General features: G+C 39.0%; 1 protein-coding gene across 1 annotated transcript; it reads left to right on the top strand.

The window, feature by feature from the left end:
- On the top strand, positions 1–22,915 carry LOC122844076 (GTPase IMAP family member 4-like). The gene is made up of 5 exons (XM_044139255.1): positions 1–24; positions 8,092–8,154; positions 18,241–19,185; positions 22,208–22,444; positions 22,701–22,915. The coding sequence occupies exons 2-5, from the start codon at positions 8,124–8,126 to the stop codon at positions 22,913–22,915; spliced, it is 1,428 nt and encodes a 475-aa protein (XP_043995190.1). The 5' UTR covers positions 1–24; positions 8,092–8,123.

The raw sequence follows: 22,915 nt of genomic DNA, 5'->3' as shown, positions 1-22,915 counted from the left end.
TGGGTGATTTATGTGGACGTGTTGGTGAGTTAAAGGCTGCAGCGTAACCTTACATAACAAGGAAGAACCTTCAACATTACTGCAAATTTTTAAAGCTTTGTTGTTTCAAAATGTAAATTAAGAATCGTGTAACAGGCGGCACCACCAGTTAGATTTTGAAAGACTGAGAGAGTTTTTGCTCTTTTCCTCCTTTTTGTTTTTTAAATGAAACCTGTTAATTTCCTGCTCTGATCCAAATGTGTGGCTCCCCTCTGTTGTCAGTACCTCACTGTACAATCTGCTGCTGATCTATTTACAAGTAAACATTTTTTCTCTGTCTTCCTTCTTCTTCCTTTCTGTCTCTTTCCCTGAATTCTTCACTCCTCAAACCTAACAGGTCAAAAGCTTCAATGCTACAAATGTAGCATCGGCGTGTGGGACCTCTGCTTCACCACAAAAACCGAATGTGAAACCGGGCAGCAGTGCTTCAGCGGTGAAGGGGGATCGGGTGAGTCACTCCTCAAAAACGTCCCACCATGAGACAATCTCTTCGACATTCACACCTGCATTCCTGAACTGTTGGGTGACTAATTAGTTTTTTAAGGAAATGTTTATCAACAGAACATGGTGGTGTGGAACATTAGCCCCACCGGTTCTTCCTCATACCCAGTAACTGGTTGGGCCGGCCTTTGTGGCTGCAGCCGTTGGCACTGAGTCGTTTTTATTACTGTGGAGGAATTTTGGAACAGTTTTAGTCGGCCATGTTTCTTTGTCTTCCACTTTTTCAGTATCGTCATTATTTATTTATTATTATTTTTTGCTGGTAAAAGAATTGAAGTAAAAATAAGGGAAAAAATCAGCAAAGTTAAATAAAAAAGGCTTCCAGAAAGGTTGAATAATTATCGATCATGACCAATTTAAAAGATGGAAAAAAAATCTAAAATATATTAAAATTAGGGTTGACTTTTAAAACAGTCTTGAACTCAGGAGTTTTAAAATCTACAATTTAAATAAATTGCTCCAACAGTTTGCCATTTAAAAATTTTATATACATAAGTGAAAAAATACAAAACACACACACAGTGCTAAATAAACAAAAACAGAAATAGATAATATTTAAATTTCTGCTTTTGGTAAGAACACAAGATGTAAACGTAAAAAAGTCTCTTTGTAAGCAAAAACTTATATCTTCACTTTGTTACACATAAAGCATAATAAAAAAGCTAAAAATTTCTTGTATACTTTTCTAAAATATCTGATTAAATTCTTCCCATTTTAAGGCCCAAACTTTCTGTGACGATGTTAAAACACAAAACGGGAAGAAAACATTTCAGTTTCTTGCAATTTTCAGTGATATTTTTGCCCCAAAGCTTAAGCTGCTACATTCTTCACAAAATATTACTGTTTTTTAAGTGACAGTCACACTAAAAAATATATCTTTTTGTCTCATCAGTGGTATGAAGTAGGAGTGGATTTCATATCAACGTGTTTTCCATGAAGGCCTCATCAAAAGTAACATCTTGTAATGTTTTTCTTTCTTCCTATTTATCTGTGTATCAGTGCCCCAAGTTCTGTGTGTGTTGTATGTTTTATTGTAATGAAAAATGTTTAATGAAGACTATAAAAAAGTAACTTTTCAACAAGACATAGAGACTTGTTTTAGGCCAATCATTCCTTAATATAGATGAAAAAGTTCTAGTTCCACTAGTGCCGTTACCTAGCAACGCCCGCCATGCCCAGCCCGTAACCTAGCAACCCAGTTCTAGTTCCACTGACAGATTATTTCACTACAAACATGGGAAAATATCTTGATATAAGTTTATTTATTTCCCACTGGAGCTAATATTTTTCATCAATATTAAAGAATTGTTTTCTTATCTTGCTTAAAAGTTACTTCTAAGTTATTTTATCTTGTTTAAAGCGTGCTAATGTGATACACCATAAAGTGAAAGATTGTAACCATCATTTGTTTATATTGTCAGGAAAATTTAAGTGTATAAGCCACCACATAAATTATTGCAATGCATTATATGTGTTTTTTTAGAGTGAAATTTACCAAAATATCACATCAAATTAAAAATAAAAAGAAAAAAAGGGAACCAAATTATAGACAGCGCTCCACCAGGAGAGTGAGGAGATCCGCCCCCTCGCCCCTCAGACAGAGTTTGGGGAAGAAGACGGCGGTCGCTCTCTCATTCACTGGAGCTGTTCTTGTTTACAGGCTTCCCACACGGAAGAAAGGAGAAGCAGAGACAAGAAAACTAAACATCATTTGTTACAGCTGTTTCATTTCACCTGAGACGTGTAACACTAAGATATTTGCACAAGGAATAAGAGTAAAAATATTTGGCAAGATGTGTTTTTCGCTTTGTGTTTATTTGGCTAAATCATTTCAGCCAAATAAATGTGGAACTCTGAAACTTGAGCTGGGAATATTTTAATAAAAGAAATTGTAGAAATACAGTGAAATTTAAATATTTGTAAATAAACCAAAGAAAAACAATCATCTTTTAAATTTGTCATAAGGGGAAAATCGGGGCAAAAAATTGTGTAGTGTGAACTATTCCAGCAGATGTCTGATGTGCCCATTTTCTCTATTTAAATCTAACAATTATACTTCATAATCTGTATACAGATTATGAAGTATACAGACTTCATAATCTGCACTCTTGGTTGAATGCAGAATTTATTTCCACTTTGGCTTTATGTTGTTTATTTTTAATTCAAGAACAGTTTTTGTTAATGGACACTGAGAATCCTGTCGTGATCTGTGTTTTTTCTGTGTTATTTTGGGTTTTTCTGAGTCTCCGTGTTGTTCTGTCTCCCCTTGATTGTTTCCCAGGTGTGACTCGTTTCCTTGATTACCCTCTGTGTATTTAATCCCACCTGTGTCCTTTGTACTCTGTGGGGTCCTCGTCTGATGTCTAAGCAGTCATGTGCTGTCGTTTGTCCTTCGCACGTCCTTCGCACGTCCTTCGCACGTCCTTCGCACGTCCTGTTGCTACTAGTGCTGAGCATCTGCCTTCCGCTCCGCTGTGCCAATTTTGGATTGTATTTGAATTGTTTTTTCATCATTAAACCACCATTTCACTCCGTACCAGGATCTACAGCGTCTGCCGCACTTCATGATAAATCCTTTTTGTTGTTGCTTGTTCTGTTTATTTTGTTTATCAGTTCTAGTGTTAAATATTCTTTTGAAAATAAAGTGTAACTATCTTTGGCAGGAAATCGCATGCATTATTACATCATTTTCATTAAATCAGTGTAAAAAGGTGTCAAACAATATTATCGTTTATCGCAATAATTTTTGAGACAATTAATGGCTCAGTAAAATGTGTTACCGTGACAGGCCTATGTACAATAATAACACATCTAACATTTTACATTTACGATTATTTGGTCTTGTTATTCTCCATTTTTAAAGTCTATAAAATGTTTCTAGTTTATTCCCAAAATGTAAATTTTCATCAACAAATTTTGTTGACAAAAATATTGATGACTAATGGATTTAGTCATTGTATTTAACACAACATATTATATTTAGTCAAATATAATAGATTGTGTCAAATTGTGATTTTTAATAAAAACGTGTAGCAACATTAAATAAAAATCTGGTGTGTTACGTAACGTTCACCGTTTAAGAAGATGAAAAACTTTTATTTGAGACAAATTTTGATTGGAGACCTCACAGAATTAATCAAATGGCCATAGTTGGCCCATGCGCCGCACTTTGGACACCCCTGATTTAACCTTTTAGCATCACAAAGTGTGTGTTTGCCCCTAAATTTGCATAGGGACCAACACACCACATCACATTAAGTGTTAAAGTCACTGAATGTGAAACGTCGGCAGCCAGAAAAGTTGCATTCTCCGTACTTCTTCCTGACTGTAAAACCAGTTCAAACCAGTTTCTTTTAAAGGTTTTTGTCGTTCACCAGTCGCTAAACAGAAGAAGGATGGGCAAGAAGTGAATGATCGGGAATTGAAAACTGCATGGCTGGTTTGAAGCACCAACGTTCAATCCACTTCTGCTTAAGATGAACTTAAAAATAAAGTTTGATCTCAGAGGAAGGAAACAAATTATAAATTTGTTACTTTTTAGTTTATAAAAGCCCTTTTGTTGTAAAAACGGCAACAATTTCTTGCTTTAACACTTGAAATTTATCAAGTGTTAAACCCACTGGGTTGCTTGTCGGTGGAAAAAAAAGATTTGCAACTCATGAGTTAAATTTATATGTTTTTTCTAAATGAACAGCAAGTAATTGTTTATTTTAATCCAACATCAATCAAGACTTGGATCAGGATGAATTACAGCCGAATTAAAAGTTTTTCTCAATCTATTGTGGTGTTAAGGAGCTTCATGGCTCCAGGTGTTTTATTTATTTATGTTTCAACAGTTTTTAAGGAATGTCTGCTGAGAAGTAACTTGATATCATGGCGTCAGCTTAAGTTTCACTTCTACAGAAAGCCTTTTGTTTGAGTGAAACATGCAAGGTCAAGTTTCATTCCTCCAAAAAGCCCTCTGTTTATAAATGAAAAATACTATGTGTGAAAAACAGCTGTGTGTGCATGAATTTATGTGCAACCCTGGATAAGCGTCTCAACAACTCCCCTTTTTGGTCTTTAAGAGACCACAAATAGAACATCAGACAGCTTGGGGAGCATCACACATTTTGAGGAAACACTGTCCACTGTTCGGAAGAAGTCCCCGGGCCCATTACGATGTTTGTTGTTGTCATTTCATGTCATTCTTATGGGGTAAAAAATCGAACAGAGCGCCTCCTTTGGCCCAGAAGGACGATGGGTGTAAACCACAGTGTTCCTCTTACAGGCTGAAAAAGAACAGAAAAATACAATGTAAAAAGAGAAATAAAAAATAAAAAGAATGAAAATAAAATGTTAATTTTAATAAATTTCAGTAAAATGTGCATTTCAAATAAGGTGAAATTAGTGAGTTAAACGAGTAAATGTAAAATATGCAAAATGAGTAAATGTAAAATAAATGTTAGGACTCAAACCCATGATATGTTGCTAAGGTTACTTCTTTTTTTTTGTAAAAATATACTGTGAGGTTAATGGTATGAATGCCGATAAAATACAAATGGAGTAATACAAATAAAATGTTAGTTAACCATGCAAAGTTCACAAATAAATGTAAAAACGTTACAAACTTGAATAAGATAAGTGAATAAATGTTAATGATAAAACTGAAAAATCGCAAAGAAAATAGTGTTAACATCCCTGTTTGTATTGGAGAGGTTAAATCTTTAAGACCGAAATATGGAATTCAGTAGATGTCATAAAGGGATGCAACTTACCAACTGAAAAGAAATATGTGGAGTGAACAAAATGAAAACACATTTTAAACCTGCCAATCAATGTTTTAGACAAAAATTCAGTCTTAACACAATGTAATGATACTAGCCAAATCTTAAGAAGTCAACAGGATTAATTTGTTTTAATGAGATCTGCAAAATTAATTCAAAACCGTGTCATCTAGTGTCTTTTGATGTCAACCAGTTTCTACGTGTGTCCAGATGCTTCATTTTCATCCAAGCACACCCAGAAAGGATTGGACTTTTACATTTAAACTCTGGAAAGTTGCAGCTCCACAGTTGCACTGCGCTTGACCCGTGAAAAGATGCTGTGATTCAGAGGTTGTTGTTCACCTACCATGATGACACAGGCTCTAAGTCTCACCATAGCACAGACACCTCTCACACCAGTCTATATTCTCTCAATTAGTTTATTACCCCCGCATAAATAAAATATCCCATCTCTAGCCTATTAAGTGCCCTGGGAATGTGATGTTACACCAACTATCAGGGATCCGGCCCACACTGCGGTTACCTGTTGTAAAATTGAAACAGACATAGTTATCTTTAACTGGAATAGCGGCACCATCCGGGCTCCGCTGTTGATTAAAGGAAATAAAGCTGTTAAAGTGTCACATCCAGAGGGCTGTTGAAACTTAGTCATATTATGCATGCAGTTAAAACCCCAAATGTCAGATGGAATCAAAGGAGCGGGTTCAGTGTACATTCTGGGTCGTCCAGCTGTGCAGGCCACACAGTTAGACATTTGATATTGTCATGCTGTTGCAGTTAGCCAGTCTAACCACAAGTTGGTTCCTGTGTAATGTATCAACCCAATTTAATTTGGTTTGTGCACAAACCTTAGCCAATTTTGTTTTAAATTTTGATTCATTCATTCTGCTTTGCCTTGGGATGTAATGATCGGTTAGACATTTTATGATGATTTTACTATCTTCTGCTGTTGCTGGCCAGGCTTCAGGCCATCCTGTGAAAGCATCAACACAAACCAGCAAATACCTTTTGCCTTGCACTGGGTTTATCATGTCAGTAGAATCCAACACAATCTCTTTTCCCGGACATGTGACTGGAGGAAACTGTCCCTGATTTGGATTCAAAGTTTTCTTAGGATTCAACTGGCTTTTACACCAACAATTTTTCACAAAATGTTTCACCACATCTGTTTTGTCCCAACATGTCCAACCCGTGAGCTTGGAGCTTGGAGCAGCTCTTGTATTTTCCCAGGAGGCAGAATTAACCTGCCATCTGGGCCCCTCCAGCAACCATTTGTTTCACGTTTTTCTCTTCAGGTGGCGCCCCCTTTTGGCATCTCACCACCACTTCCAGGCTCTCAACCCTTGTGTGTTGCTTCTGAAACAACAACCATCTGTAAAGAACTGTCTCACCTCTGGTCCCAGCAGAGGAGCTGCTGAAGTCCTGGTGTTACCTTGTCTGTCTTTGCCACCAGGTCTGCACACACATGTGGTTCTCCTTCTGGAAAACAGTCTGCCATATTTATGTCTTGGTGTGTGAATGAAATGTTTGGAGCTTTCAGGACTTTGGAAAGTATTTGTTGTCTCAACGTTGTCATGGTGAAACTCAGTGAATGTCCCATGACTATGTGTGCAGTTTTTGTATCAGGTATCCCCGCTGCCTGTTGCGTACAAGGGTGATGCCTTTTACTCCCCCTTTTTCTGAAACAAAACACCATTAACAGCCAGTTTTGTTACAGAAAAATCCAAAAAGAACTGTAAAGTGTAGTCAGAGATGGAGAGCTCTGCAGCCGACGCCATGTGTTGTTTGAGAGAGGCAAAAGCTTGTTCAATGGGGACATGTCAGTCGTTCCTACTGAAATTATTCTACCCAGAAACATAACCTGTTTTCGTGCAATCAGGGGGTGGCCAGGGAGGTGGCTTTAACGCAGGTCTCCGTAGTTGGTGCAGCAAACAAAAGGTCTAGTGGGCAGTCCTGCAAAATATCTTGCAAAACCTGGTGAAACTAAAATCGAATCTATTATGAGGGAACAGTCAATGTTAAAAATATTTATATGTATTGTATATTAGATGTTAATTTATTTTAGTAAATCAATTTAAAAAGTTAAACACATAACTAAAGTCTTTAATTCTAGTAATGACAATAATATTATCCATCCATCCATCCATTATCTGTACACCCTTGTCCCTAATGGGGTCGGGGGGGTTGCTGGTTCCTCTCCAGCTGCGTCCCGGGCGAGAGGCGGGTTCACCCTGGACAGGTCGCCAGTCTGTCGCAGGGCAACACAGAGACATAGAAGACAAACAACCATTCACACACACACTCACACTTAGGGAGAATTTAGAGAAACCAATTAACCTGACAGTCATGTTTTTGGACTGTGGGAGGAAGCCGGAGAACCCGGAGAGAACCCACCATGCACAGGGAGAACATGCAAACTCCATGCAGAAAGATCCCCGGGCCGGGAATCGAACCCAGGACCTTCTTGCTGCAAGGCAACAGCTCTACCAACTGCACCACTGTGCAGCCCTATTATTATTATTATTATTATTATTATTATTATTATTATTATTGTGTATGAAACTCACATCCCACTAATTGTTTTATACATCAAGTTGCTTTGTTTCATTTAAAGGTTATGTTCACCAAGTAAAGCATAAAAAAGCTGTAAAAATCTTGTAAAAGCCTGGACAGAAAGATACAATCAAAGCTCCAGTTTCTGTTTCATTTTGATGATAGGAGAGTCATCGTCTCAACTATAAAAGGCCTGTTCAGCTTCCACACTGTGTTCATTTCTTCACTGCAGCTGCTGTATCACACTGATCTCTCTGACTGACCATGGAGAGCACAGGCAAGATCCCCAACTCTGGTAAGTCAGATTAACTATATATTGAGTCTGTTATGAAATGTTGAATTTACTTAACCAAGTTATGTCAACTGGTTTTACTAAACCTACCTAATTAAGTGAGTATTACACAGTTACTTTCTGCATAATAATTTAAGTAAAAACAAATAAATTCAGTTCAGTAAATCCAACACATTAGACTTACGTTTATTTGGCTTAATGCTGTGAAGTTTTCTCTACAATAACTAATAAGAATTTACTTATGTCAGTAAATTCAGTTAATTCAACATTATTGAGTTCTAATAATGTTCTTGGACTTTGTTGACTGAAATTAATATTCTCAAGTTAAATAATCTACTGAAGTGGAACCAGTTGACATAACTCAGTTAAGTAATTGAAACATCAAAACAGTTTGTTTCATTGGATTAATTAAACAAACCTAACAAATCTAACCCACTACAATTTAGCTTAAAAAGTCAGATTAAAGGACAACAAAGTCAAACCCAGAAATTATTTGATGTAGTTCAGTGGTGGGATGTAACAAAGTACAAGTACTGTACAGAAGTACAGTTATGAAGTACGTAAGGCTGTTGATGCACCAAAACAATTCATCAGAATATTCTTCCTGTTTCACAAGTTTATCTGCTAAATTCCCTCGTCAGGAAATTCTACCTCTATGTACACAGTGATGCACTAAATTATTTAGTCCAAATATCCTGCCTGTTTAATGTGAGGGTGGATCACATCGGTGCATTAAGGCCCTGAATCAGAATATCCTACCTTTTTAAAAATATTTAAAATTCAGAGGCAGCACATGGTCAGTGTAATACTGCTTGTCAGAAGGCCTGTTTGTTTGTACTGAAATTAAACACAGACATCTACATAGTCTGGCTGCCCTCATAAAGACTCTCAGAGCCTCCATGTTGTTCACACACCGGGTCCATGGTAAGGAGGAGGGGAGCGGATCTGTGTCCTCTAACTATCAAATTGTGGGCAACAATATTTTTTATACATTGGTTTGTGAATAAAAACGTAGGTCTGATGTTGACGTTAAAAAAACTGTAGCTATAGGCCTATTTTTATAATCGTCCTTGCAATAGCGGGACAAAATCCGCCTCGCCCCGAAACACAGAAATGCTTCAGCTGCAGAGAAAACTTCTGACTTTAACTTAATCATTCTGCTAAAAGCCCGGTTCACTAGAGGCAGTTTGGATCTGTCCACCGCAAGTCGTAACGCAGCTCAAAGACCCGGTACCACCCGGTACCACCCGGCACCACCCGGCACCATCCGGTACCACCCGGCACCACCCGGTACCACCTGGTACCACCCGGTACCCGGCTGACTGTTTGTTCTGCTTCTCCTTAACGTTTCTACCAGGGGTTTAAAGCCGCTGCTGACCGGATCTGGGCTGGAGGTTCGCGGCTGTAGAAGTTATTGCAGAACCTCAAGTGTTAAAGGAAGATTCGGCCCAGAGCATTTGGGCCGAATCCACAAAATATACATCAGAGAAAATATTGTAGCAATAAATAGAATCGCATAAAAAAGCCAAACATGCCACAATGAAATGAATCAAAATGTCTCCAAAGCATCGGCGGACTGACAGGGGCCACCGGGGGATTCCAGGTAGATTCCAGGTAGATTCCAGAGATGTGCATCTTAGCAGCTGTTCATGCAGAGCCGGTCCAAGGTAATATGGGGCCTTAGACGGAACCCCCCTCAGCATCACTAACATGTTTAAATATTGATAAGGTGAATCTGTGAGAGGGAGACCAGGTTTATTGGCAGAGTTTAAAATCAATCACTAATTATTGGTTATTTGCTGTGATGTATTTGTGAACAAACCTAATTCAAAGACAAAGATTACACCATATGGTAGCCATGGTAACAGCAATCAAACTATCAGATGATTCCTTAAACTTTTACAAAGTATACGTCCTAATTAAATCCTAAATGTACTATTAATTTTTCTCAGCTGAATGCATTAAATAAAATAACATTGTCATTCTCTATAAATGATGCTACAGGTTTAGATCTTTGGCCTGTCTTACAATTTGTAGGGGCCCCTGAGTGTCTGGAGGCCCCTGAATGGCCCCTACCAGCAGCTACTGAGTTTTCTCTATCTTGATATTCCAGTCTTATAATTCTAGGTCTCAGAGTTGCTAACATCAAACCCCTTTGAGCTTTTTTTGATCTATAAATCAGTCTGCAGCCAGGTTGTTCTAGAGGTTAAATAGATATTATTAGGGTTTAATGAGTAAAATGGCAGCAAATTAGCTTATTTCATAACTTTATAATGAGAGACTTTCTCTCCTCTGGTCTGTTTAACAGCTACAGTCTCAGATCAGCTCAGACCTCCAGTTTCTGCTGTCAGCAGCAGAAACAGCAACTTTATACCTGTTGGTGAAAATTTAGACTATATTTGCTTTGCATTTCCCCGGATGATGGCAATGATGTAGTAGGATCCAATTAGATTCTTGATTAATATGGGTTGTTGCTATGTTGTTGTACTGAGTTTTTGTTCCATGCCCCTTTTTTAAATTTGAGCCCCTGTCCCTCCATAGGTCTCTGCACAGTCCTGAAAAACATTGTATTTTGTCTGGATTCACGTGGTTGACACCAAGTTATGACTTGGTTACAGTTTAGCAACGACATTGCAGACTGAAGCCATTTTTAAATATGTTTACAAACTGCCTGCCTTGTGAACTCAAAGCATGAAGTAATACAGCAGCTTAATGAAAGTCAGATATAAAATAAATTAAGTAAAGCTTACCGTAATCTTTGGAAAAATAATACAGATGAAACCGAACTTCCAGAGGTAGTATGCATGGATAAGAAATCTGCTTAGTAAGCAGTATGTGGCGTAGCATCGATGTGCTCGTAGCATTACCATGAGATAGGATGGATTGATGGGTAGTACGGATTGATGGGTAGGACGGATTGATGGGTAGCACAGATACACCAGTTCTAATCACATGAACACAACCAATGTTTTGCATCGCGATGATGCTCAGAGTGACAGGAAAAACAGAACGATGCTGAAAAAAAACAGACGCCTCTGATAGTTTTTTTTTTTTTTTGATCAAGGTCTTTTTATTATTATTTTTTACATACACCACACACACACATACACATAAAAAAAAAAAAAAAAAAAAAAAAAAACTGACGAAATATAAAACAAAAATCCCTCCCAGCCCTCCCCTCCTATACCGGATCTACTACCCCAACAAGAATACACCTTTTATTCATACATCAGCTGATACAGAGCACAGGTTTGCACACACAAAACCAATATTTGACCTTTACACAAACTTATCTGCCGAAATATTCCCGACATAAGATATAAATGGCTGCCAAATGTCAAAGAATTTGTTTACAGATCCCCTAACAGTATATCTGATCTTCTCTAAATGAATGTAAGACATAACTTCTCTTAACCAATGTCCATATCTTGGAGGATGTGGATCCTTCCATCGAAGAAGAATGAGTCTTCTAGCCAGTAGAGAGCAGAAAGCTAACAGTCTTCTGATGTTTGCTGAAGGAAGTCTCTGCTGGAACCACCCCAAAGAGAGAGATGAGTGGTGATGGACAGACAGTTTGTCCAAATATTCCTGAAAAAGTGTCGAAAATGCCTTGCCAATATCTGTGTAACTTTGGACAAGACCAGAATGTGTGTAAAAGTGTGGCTGGAGATTGTTTACAACGATCACACGTCAGATCCAAGTCCCTTTTGAGTTTGCACAATCTGTCCTTAGACCAGTGTAAACGATGTACTACCTTGAATTGAACTATAACATGTTTCAGACATATTGAGGACGAATAGATATTTTGAATAATTTTTTGCCAAACTGTATCTGATATGGACTCCTCCAAGTCCATCTCCCACTTGACCCTCAAGGAGTCTAAATTGGTATCATTAAATGAACTGAGCAGGGAATAGACTCTACTCATAGAGCGTCTTGTTACAGACTTGCACATCAAAACCTCATCAACAAGAGAAGTTGGTGGATGTAGAGGAAAACATCCAGAGTTTGACATTACAAAATGTCTCAATTGTAAATACCTGAAAAACTGTGACTTGTGAATGTCAAATTTCTGTGTGAGCTGTTCGAATGAGGCAAACGTATTGTCTATATAAAGATCATTTAGAGAAGTTATTCCCTTTAAACTCCAGGCATAAAAAACAGAATCCATTAGTGAAGGAGCAAACATGTGATTATTTGATACTGGAGCAGATATTAATAATTCCGTACTTTTAAACATCCTCCTGCACTGATTCCAGATTTTTATTGTGTGAGTTATAACCGGATTAGAAGTATAAATTGAGATTGGTTGATTAAATGGTAACTGGGAGCAGAGTAAAGCAGAGAGAGAGCTAGCCGTAACTAAATTCCTCTCTAAAGTCACCCAAGTGGGAGCAGGGTTGTCCTCTCTCAACCAGTACAGTAAGGCTCTAATATTAGCCGCCCAGTAATAATATAGGAAATTGGGGAGTGACAAGCCACCAAGACCATGGGGTAGCTGTAGCGTCTTACCGCCTATCCGCGGGTGCTTCTTATTCCAAATAAATGATGACAACTCACTATTTAAATTTGTAAAGAAAGTCTTGGTGAGAAACACTGGCACGCTCTGAAATAGATAAAGTAATTTAGGCAGTATTGCCATTTTGATTATATTGATTCTACCTCCCAAGGATAGAGGCAGAGATGCCCATGTAGTGATGTCTTTCCTAAGGTTCACCAGGAGAGGCAGATAATTTGCTGTATAAAGATCTTTGTGACTGTGAGTAATCCAAATACCAAGGTATTTAAATTTAGCAGGGCTAATTTTGAAAGGGACTGGACCCATATGCTGCACTTCCATTGGAGTCACAGGCATCAATTCACTTTTTTGAAGGTTAACCTTATAGCCAGAAATGTTTCCAAACTTTTGAAGTAAAATAAGTAACTCAGGAATACTAGATAAGGGATCTGAGATATAAAGAAGTGTATCATCAGCATATAGGGAAACTTTATGTTCAGTGCCAAACCGATTAATACCTTTAATTTTGGGGCTGTTTCGCAAAGCCACTGCAAGTGGTTCAATTGCAATTGCGAATAAAAGTGGCGAAAGTGGGCATCCCTGCCTCGTCCCACGTTTCAATTCAAAATAACTGGATAGATTACTGTTAGTGCGTACTGCTGCCATTGGCAAGGTATATATCAACTTCACCCATGAAACAAATTTAGGACCGAAGTTAAACATCACCAAGGTCTTAAATAGATAGTTCCATTCCACCCGGTCAAACGCTTTCTCAGCGTCCAGCGAGATTAAAATGTCATTACAATTGTGACCGGGCGGGGCAGAAGTATACAACACATTAAATAGCCGCCTGATATTAAAGAAGGATTGACGATTTTTAATAAAACCAGTCTGGTCAGGTGAAACAATTGTAGGGATAATCCGTTCGACTCGTTTTGCCAACATCTTTGTGAGAATTTTAACATCAGTGTTTAATAACGATATTGGGCGGTATGAACTGCAGCTCAAGGAGTCTTTATCCTTCTTTAAAAGCAGTGATATTACAGCCTGACACATAGACAGCGGCAATAAATGTATGGCCAGGGACTCCTCAAAAACTGATAGCAACAGGGGAGAAAGTAAATCAGAAAACTTCTTAAAAAATTCTGCCGGGAAACCATCTGGTCCTGGAGATTTTCCATTTTGCATATTTTTAATTGCAGAGTTAATCTCAGCTAAAGAAAAATTTCTTTCCAATTCGTTAGATAAATCAGAATTTAGTGAAGGGATTTTAATATCTTTTAAAAAAATCATCCAGTTCAGTTGGGTTAAGTGAGGCTTCAGAAGTATACAGAGATTGGTAAAATTTGCTAAAACATAGACTAATTCCAGCATCCTCACAACATTTTACACCATGCTCATCATTTATTGCTGAGATATCCTGTTTAGCTGAGCGTTGCCGTAGCTGCTGCGCAAGAAGGCGTCCAGCCCTTTCACCATGCTCATAGTAGCCACACCTAGATTTGGATAATAAATATTCGGCCTGTTGGGTAGATAAGATGTTAAACTCTGTCTGAAGTAATACACGTTTCTGAAGAGAGTCTTGTGTAAAATTATGGGAGCATTCCCTATCTAATTGTAGAATCTGATCTGTTAACAATTTTAGCCGTTCGATACCTTTCTTCTTTTTGTTTGCACAGTAAGAAATGATTTGACCTCTCAGGTAAGTCTTTAATGACTCCCAAACAGTGCTGAGTGGCATCCCAGGAGTCCGATTAATATCAATAAAAAACTTAATTTCAGAAGTAAGCATATCGATGAAGTTTTCGTCAGATAAAAGTATGGGATTAAGTTGCCAAGGACGATAGACTGATTGCATAACAGGAATGTTAAGTTTCATTATGAGCGGACTATGGTCAGTGTTGAGGAAATATAACTATTTTGAGTGTTTAATATAGTTAATCTCACAGCCATGTGCATTTAGGTAGATTGAACATTCTTATCTGGACAAAAACTAAACAGATGTAAGCTAGGAGACAGCCAGGAGGCAAGAGATAAACATTCTCTTGGAGGAGTTTTACCAAAACACTATTCTCTTGAAAGGCTTTAAATTAGGTGGGCCATAAACCATATCTCCCCGGCTCAGAGGTCGAAGGTCGGGGGTTTCTCAGAGAAGAGGGCTGCATCTGGAGTTGGTTACAGCCTGGTACAAACGTCTAATTTTAATACATCTTTAAATACTAACCGCATGTTTTTGATTAAAGTATATTACCCAAGTTAGAAGTATTAATCTAGTAGATGATGAATGTATTTGAAAATGTATTATCAGTGACAATTTCGGAATCAAAGGAAAATTGTTTGAATTAGAAAAGGAATTCTACCTCATTTTGTTCTGTGACAAGACAAAGATTTAAGTTTTTGGAGATGCTGAAGTCAGAAAAGCAGAAAACTAAGTTTGATGAAAATAACTTATAATTTTAACAAGTAGTAAACGACTTTTGATTTCTGCCTAAACTGAGGGGAAGGTCTAAGTCTTTCCAAGGTAGCTTTTGGTTGGTCAAAACAGGGAACGCCCTATTTGCATATATTAACAAAAAGAAACGCCTTCATTAGAAAAGTGAATGCTCAAGAATACGAATTCAGATAGTTGGTCGATTCTGCTTTTTTCCTGACGGCTCTCTCCAAAGACGCGTCTTTGTCCTTCTTTCTGTCTTTGTTCTTTTCTTTTAATTCTCTGACTCAGGTAAAGAATGTACTTCTCTGTAATCTGCAGTTTCCTTGTTAATTCATATGGTGTTTTCCTATTGGATTAAACTCTGTAACACTGTGACGTCAGCACGCCTCGTTGCTTTCATTCCAGCCGTGGAGTCATCTGCCCAGAGCCCGGGAAATAGGAAGAAAAGAGAGCCAAGCTTTTTCCAAAATTAAGCTAATTTAGAATTTTTCTTCCAACATCAGAAACGACTATAGCTCCATAATTACATTCGCTCACTAAAGGTAGAATCCGTTTATCGAGGAGAAAATAGTCAATCCGGGAATAGCTCTTATGAACAGGGAAAAAAAACGAATACCGTCTTAGGGTCGGATTTCGAAAACGCCATACGTCAGCCATTCCATAAGTGTTAAGAAATGAATTAATTGACTGGGCAGATTTAGAGAGAGAGATCCTTCCCGCTGTACTACGATCAAGGGATGATAGCACACAGTTCACATCTCCTCCAATTATAAGGTTATGTGTTGAAATATTAGGTAAATTTGAAAAGAGCGTGTTACAAAATGTTTGATCATCCCAATTTGGAGCATATACCGAGACTAAAATAACTGGAAGTGCATACAGTTTTCCAACCACAATAACATAGCGTCCAGCAGTGTCCGTTTTAACACAGGATGCCGTGAATTGCACCTGTTTACCAACTAAGATGGCTACCCCTCTCGATTTAGATTGGAAATTAGACTGAAACACCTGACCGGACCATCGCCTACATAGATTTACACTGTCTGCTTTACACAAATGGGTCTCCTGCAAGAAAGAAATATTAGCATCAAGTTGTCTTAAATGTGTCGTAACTTTCCTAAATTTCACTGGACCATTAAGGGATTTCACATTCCAACTCACACAATTAACTGGGTGACTGTTGACGAACCTATTAGTATTAGGACTGCTCATGAATGGTCAATCAGATGTAGTACAATAACCACAAACCATCACAAAAAGGTAATCTGACAGAAGGCATACTCAAAACAAATAGATCCAGTATAGTCCCACCCCTCTCTCCCAACAAACAAAAAATCCACACATTGGTGCTTGTGCTGGGGAACTTGTCTCCCTGCCTGGGCTCCCGCCAAAGCTAAATAACAGTAATCAAAAACAACAACAACAACAACAACAAAAAAAATAAAAAAAAAGGGTTCCCCTACTTTAAAGTATTAATGTCGTTTATGCTCCTTGCTGCATTGATACCGTAAATACATCACTGACCAAGATCTGGACAGACCCCCTGCGAAACCCTCATACATAGAACACAAAATAAGAATGTTGTCCCTCGGAATAGTGTCGAAAATTAAATCAAGGTATAGCACGGGACATAATGTCGGAAGGTTCCGTACAACCTGAAATAGTGGATGGATGGGGATTGGACCTGCAGTTAACGTCTGTCCTCGCTGGCCGTCGCTGAGATGATTTTCTTCTTAACGTAATCCATTGCTTTATTGGCATCCAAAAACTCCTTGTCTTCCTCCCCATGAGAAATGCGGAGCCTAGCAGGAAAAAGCAGGACGTAACGAACATCTCGTCGGTTGTGAAGAAGCCTCCTCACCTCCGAAAACGCCGCCCGAGCCCTGGCCACAACCGCTGTATAATCAGATGTGATGATAATCAGTGCCTCCTTGAAGCGAAGAGGGCCACGGCTCCGGGCCCGACGTAATATTTCCACACATTCTTGATAATAGTGCAGCTTAGCGACAATAACCCGCGGCTTATCGCCTGACTTGCTCCCACTGCCAGTGCGATGAACTCGGTCAATCAATGGCGCTTTATCCATCTGTAGCACCTCTGCTAGCAATTTAGCCACTGCTTCAGTGGAGCTGGATTCTGCCGTCTCGGGAACCCCAATGATCCGCAAGTTGCACCTTCTCATGCGCCCTTCCATATCGTCACACTTCTTTTTGAGCCCATCAACTTCTTCTTTCAGCTCCAACACAGTGGTGCGTAGAGTAACAACCTCATCGGACCAGGTTGACAAGCCGTCTTCTACCTCTTTGACGCTTTGTTTAACGTGGTCTAGGTCGGCACGAAGTAGCATTGTGCCGTTAGCCACTTCCGCTCTCACCGCTTGTAGCTCTCCTTTAATAAAAGTGAACTCTTCAGCCAAAGCCTCTTTTATTTCGGATTTAATCACAACTGAGATATCGGTTTTTATAGCGGCAAGAATGTCAGACTTCAAGGAGAAGGCGTCCGCCTCACCACGGGAAGGAGAAGGAGGTGCTGAGCTTCCGGCTTTAGCAATAGTCTGCTCCGAGGCGGGATCGGGCCTAGCAGCCGCAAAGCTAGAGTGTTTGCCTTTCCTCAAATTTGTCGCCATTCTTCTACTCTTCCAGGAAGGAATCACTTAGAGGACGAGTCCGGACAGACCTAATGCTCAGAACAGCAAGAACATTTAGTAGAGAAACATAAACTAAAGAGGTTAAAGCGGGAGCCCACGCGAGGCACGTCTTACTCCTCTTCCGCCATCTCCCCCTCCCCCCTGAAGCCTGTCATCTGAATGCAAACACCATTCCCTCAGACCTCTGATAGTTTAAATAAATAACGATTGATGCATCCAGCATTTACGGACAAGCAACCACTTCTTTGCAAAATAAACATTTTAGTTATTCTTTGTCTCCTAAGAGTGTCTGTGCATGTGGGTCAAGAATCTTAACACCAACATGGTAATATAGAGTTTTGAAATGTTTGGTTTCAGCTGTATGATTGTCTCCATGTCATTGATTCCCTCAATGCTTCCCAAGGTCTCAGATGGATCATCTCTTTTCTTCCAGATACATTAAGCCGAGAGGCTGAAGCTCTGAGCACAACATGATGATTCTAATTCACATTCAAACTTTCTTCTTCACAGGAACAAACATTACAAACAACAATGAGTTGAGAATCGTGATGGTGGGGAAGACTGGGATTGGGAAGAGTGCTACTGGAAACACCATTCTGGGTCGATGGTGCTTTGAATCCAAATGCAGCGCCAAATCCATGAGTGTAAACTGCTCTAAAAGCTCCAGTGATGTGGATGGACAGCAGGTTGCTGTCATTGATACTCCAGGTCTGTTTGACACCAGGTTTGGAGAAGATAAAACCAGAAAAGATCTTGGTCAGTGCATCAACTTTTCTGCTCCTGGACCCCACATCTTCCTGGTGGTTGTTGCAATCGGCAGATTTACAGCAGAAGAAAAACAGACAGTTGAAAAGATTCAAGAAATCTTTGGAAAGGCAGCAGACAGATACAGCATGGTTCTGTTTACTCGTGGAGACGACCTTGAAGGCACCATCGAGGATTATTTGTCTGAAAGCCCAGATCTCCAGTATCTGGTGTCCAAATGTAATGGCCAGTATCATGTCTTCAACAATCGGCTGAAAGATAAGAAACCTCAGGTCACTGAGCTGCTGAAGAAGATCAGAACCATTGTTGACAGGAATGGAGGAAGTCACTACACCAATGAGATGTTCCAAGAGGCTGAGAGGAAAATCGAAGAGGAGAAACAACGAATCCTGAAGGAGAGAGAAGAAGAAATACGTAAAGAGAAAGAAGAAGTGGAGAAAAAAATACAAGAGAAATATGAGAAAGAGATGGAGAAAATGTATAAGCAAATCCAGGCTGACAGAGAGAGAGAGAAGAAGGAGAGAGAGGAGGAGAAGAAGAGGGAGAGAGAAGAAATTAATGAGGAGAGGAGGAGGGAGAAGGAGGAAATGAAGAAAGAATTAAACGGTCAGCTGGAGGAGATTGAAATCATGAAAAAGCAACTACAGGAAGAGCCAGAGAGAGAATTTGAAAGGCAGATGTCTAATGAAAGTAGAGCTGCAGTAGAACATTGGACAAAAGTTGCGGAACACCTTGGCCAGGCTTGTGAAATAATGTGAGGTTAGATGTTGTCACCTGGCAGCTGTTATAGAGGATAAAGCAGAACTAATTAGCATTTTTTCTTTATTGTCTTGATAATTGAGTTAAAGCTCCAGGTAGTGATGTAATTCAGCTGTGACCTCTGTGTTTTAAAAATATTTCTCCAGATGTTTAGATGCTTAATGTAAGATACTAAAATTGTTTGCATGTGAATTTTAGTCATTACTGGTATTAGTGTCTGGTATTTTATCTCTTAATGTGTTAATTTCATTTTCAGGAATCAAATCTATGACTAGCATGTAATCACAACAAATGTGCTTCTTATATCCATTCTTTCTATTTACATTTCTTGTAATTGTTTAATTTTGAATAACTTTTCTTTTATTATTGTTTAAATCTTATCAATGGTTTGTTCACTCTGTTGTTTAATCCTGTGCAGAGCTGAATGTAATGTGACACATAAACCTTTATCAATCAATAAATACTGTTTAATTATAGGAAAATATTCCAAATATTTTCATTATTTATTTCATATTATCTGTTGAATCTAATTTTCAGTTTAGAAGGCCAACCTTCTCTTATAAACGTAAACCTGACATATTTTAATTAAATGTTCACTGCTTTTGTTTTTAGACCATAATTTGAGTAAGCAGTGTAACTTCTCCCATTTTTACATTTTGTTTAGCATCTTCCAGCTCCATTTTATTGTTTGTTGAAACTGCAGGGTGAGTCAGGTGTAAATCTTCTGGGATGTGTGACTGATGTTAACGGAGCAGGTTGGAGCTGTCTGCACATTATTACACTGGGAGCTGCACAGGTTCCAATAATGAACATCTGCATCTTTTCTGTCCTCAACAGGTTAAGCTGCCATTTCCTTTATTTAGACTACAATAAATTAACACAACTTTATATCAGGCCTTCACCTGATTCATTTTCAGTGGCTTATTAAACTCACCAGAAGCAATAATTTTGGGTCAGGTTCAGGTCATACATTTAAGTTTGACTGAACTGGTATTAAGCAAAAGAAACAAGTATTTCAGAATTAACATTAAGGGCCTAAATTAATGGAAAAAAAAATTCTAAAGAAAATAATATCAACCCTAACAGGTCAAAACCTTCAAATGTAGCATCAGCCTGTGGAACGTCTGCCTCACCTCAAAAATCACATGTGAAATCGGGCAGCACTGCTTCAACGGCGAACTAATCCAGAAACAGCGGAAACACTGATTTCTTTAAATTAATCTAAAATCCTTTTACGTTTAATTTATAACTTGATTGTGTCAGAGCCTCTCTCCGACCTTAATAAAAGAAAATTCCGTTCAAACTTTGTTAATCAGCTCACTGTTTGGACAAAATAAGTTATGAACAGGAGGAGAAACACGTCAAGTCACAAAAAATCGACAAAGATGCCCAAAGCTCAGGATAAATGTGCCTCGGGCGCTAAAGCTAGCACAAGTCTGAAGCAAGCTAGCGACAACGTGGCTAGTTCGGGAGCTGAGAGCACTGCAACGAACATGGACTCGGTAGGAATACTTAAGGCCATAAACGATTTGAAGACTGTCTTGAAGGGGGATAATGCAAAGCTACAACAAAACATTAACTTTTTGGGACACGAGATCAATGGTAAGCTGGGCAATATTGCCACTGAGGTACAGGGCCTGGCAGAGCGGGTTGACGAGGCGGAGGCCCGCGTTCATCAAATGGAGAACTGGGCAAAGGAGGTATTAAAGGAAAAGTTTTTAAGTTAGCTTAATTTTGGAAAAAAGCTTGGCTCTCTCTTCCTTATGGTCCCGGGTCCTCTCAGCGAGCAGCGTGTGGCAACAAGGAACAACATTGCGTGATGACGTCACAGAGTTTAATTCTCATGGCAAGCAACGTATGAATTAACAAGAAAACTGCAGAGTTACAGAGATATACATTCTTTATCTGAGACAAAAGAATTAAAAGAAAAGATAGTGAAAGGGCAAAGATATGTCTTTGGAGAAAGCTGATGCCGAAAAAGGCAGAATAGGGCAGCTATCTGAATTCTTATTATTGTGCATTCACTTTTATAGTGAAGGCGTGTCTTTACTTTTTAATGTATTCAATTAAGGCGTACCTATGGTTGACCAACCAGAAGCTACCTTGGACACTCAGAAAAACTTAGACCTTCCCTTATTTTCATGCCAAAATTAAAGGCCATTTGCTCTTCCTGGTATGACAAAGGAGCAAGAATCTGCATCCTGGTTTTATGAGCTCTAGGGCCACCTGAGCAAATAAAACCATGAAATAGGACTTCACAGATACCTGTAAAATTCGGAGCGTCTCCCGTTATCTCGGAACAACTTAAATCCGGTAATTTGGTTCAAGGAAAGGTTACCTTCACAAAACCTAGTTTTTGCTCATCTGCACTCAGCATCTCAAAAGATTTAAATCTTTGCCTTATCACATAAATCCTGAACAATTTTCTAATACTAAACAACACATTTTCATTCAAACAATTTCCATTTGATTCGGATATTGTCACAGATAGTGCAATTTTCAAATCCATTCATCATTTACTATTCTAAACTTAGATAATACACTTTGGTTAAAAACCTGCTATTAATACTTAGAAAAATGTCTTAGAAATTAAATATTAATGATCTCAATATTCTATGTTGTATTTAGTTTAAACCATGCCAGATGTTGGTTCTGGAAGACCTTTGATGTTCTGTGAACCAAACAGGCTTCTGTCCTGCAGGCGATGCTAATTTTATGGCCTCCTGACCTCTGATAACACAACAGGAGCCTCACAGAGAGATCCCCTTTTGATCTACATTTTTGTTCCTGTTTCTGAATACTTACCGGAAGAATAGTTTAGTTTTAAATCCTTAAGCCAAACCTGTTCAAAATTAAGAAATTTGTTCAAAATAAGACTGTTCATTATACCTTTTACACCTGGTGTATGATTAACTGTATTAAACACTCCAAAATAATCATTTTTCCTTAACAGAGGCAAAGGAGACAATTGAGGTGTTGTGCTTCTGCATCGAACAACAGAGGGAAACCCAGCTTAAGGTGCTTGATTTAGAGTCCCGTTCCAGAAGAAACAACGTACGTGTCTTTGGGGTGCCAGAAGGTCAGGAGGGGAACTCCACTACACAGTATATTGAGACGCTTTTGAGAAGCCAGCTACAACTACCGGAGGACCTTGACTTGAAAATACAGCGAGCACATCGCACTCTGGCAGGTAAACCCCCACTCGACTCACCACCGAGGGCTATTATTGTGAACTTTCTGGAATTTTCCACAAAAGAAAAGATCTTAAAAGTAGTGTGGAAAAAAGGCAAGATCCAGGTGGGCTCCTCACATATACACTTTGATCACAATTATGCACCTGAAAGAGTGAAAAAGCGCAGATAATGTGTCCCTATCAAGAAAGCTCTCAAGTTAAAAGACATGCTTTCAAACACCGTTTACCAATATAAGGATCCACTGGGATTCAGGAACCCGCACATATTCCAGCGCTCGGGAAGCCTACAACGAGCTGAAGAGACCCAGAATCCAGGTAGAGGAACCGGCGACAGCCGACGGTGGTTCCAGAGCGGAGTCGAGTCTTCGGGAGCTACTGGGTTGGCAGCCGGCGAATGAAAGCGGTGCTGCGGTGGCACCGAGAGCGGAGAACAAGCTGCAGAACTTCCAGCGGAGCATGTCCGAGTGA

The sequence above is a fragment of the Gambusia affinis genome, linkage group LG14 (assembly GCF_019740435.1).
Source record: "Gambusia affinis linkage group LG14, SWU_Gaff_1.0, whole genome shotgun sequence".
In the NCBI taxonomy this organism is placed as follows: domain Eukaryota; kingdom Metazoa; phylum Chordata; class Actinopteri; order Cyprinodontiformes; family Poeciliidae; genus Gambusia; species Gambusia affinis.
This window is presented reverse-complemented; position numbering and strand designations above follow the sequence as displayed.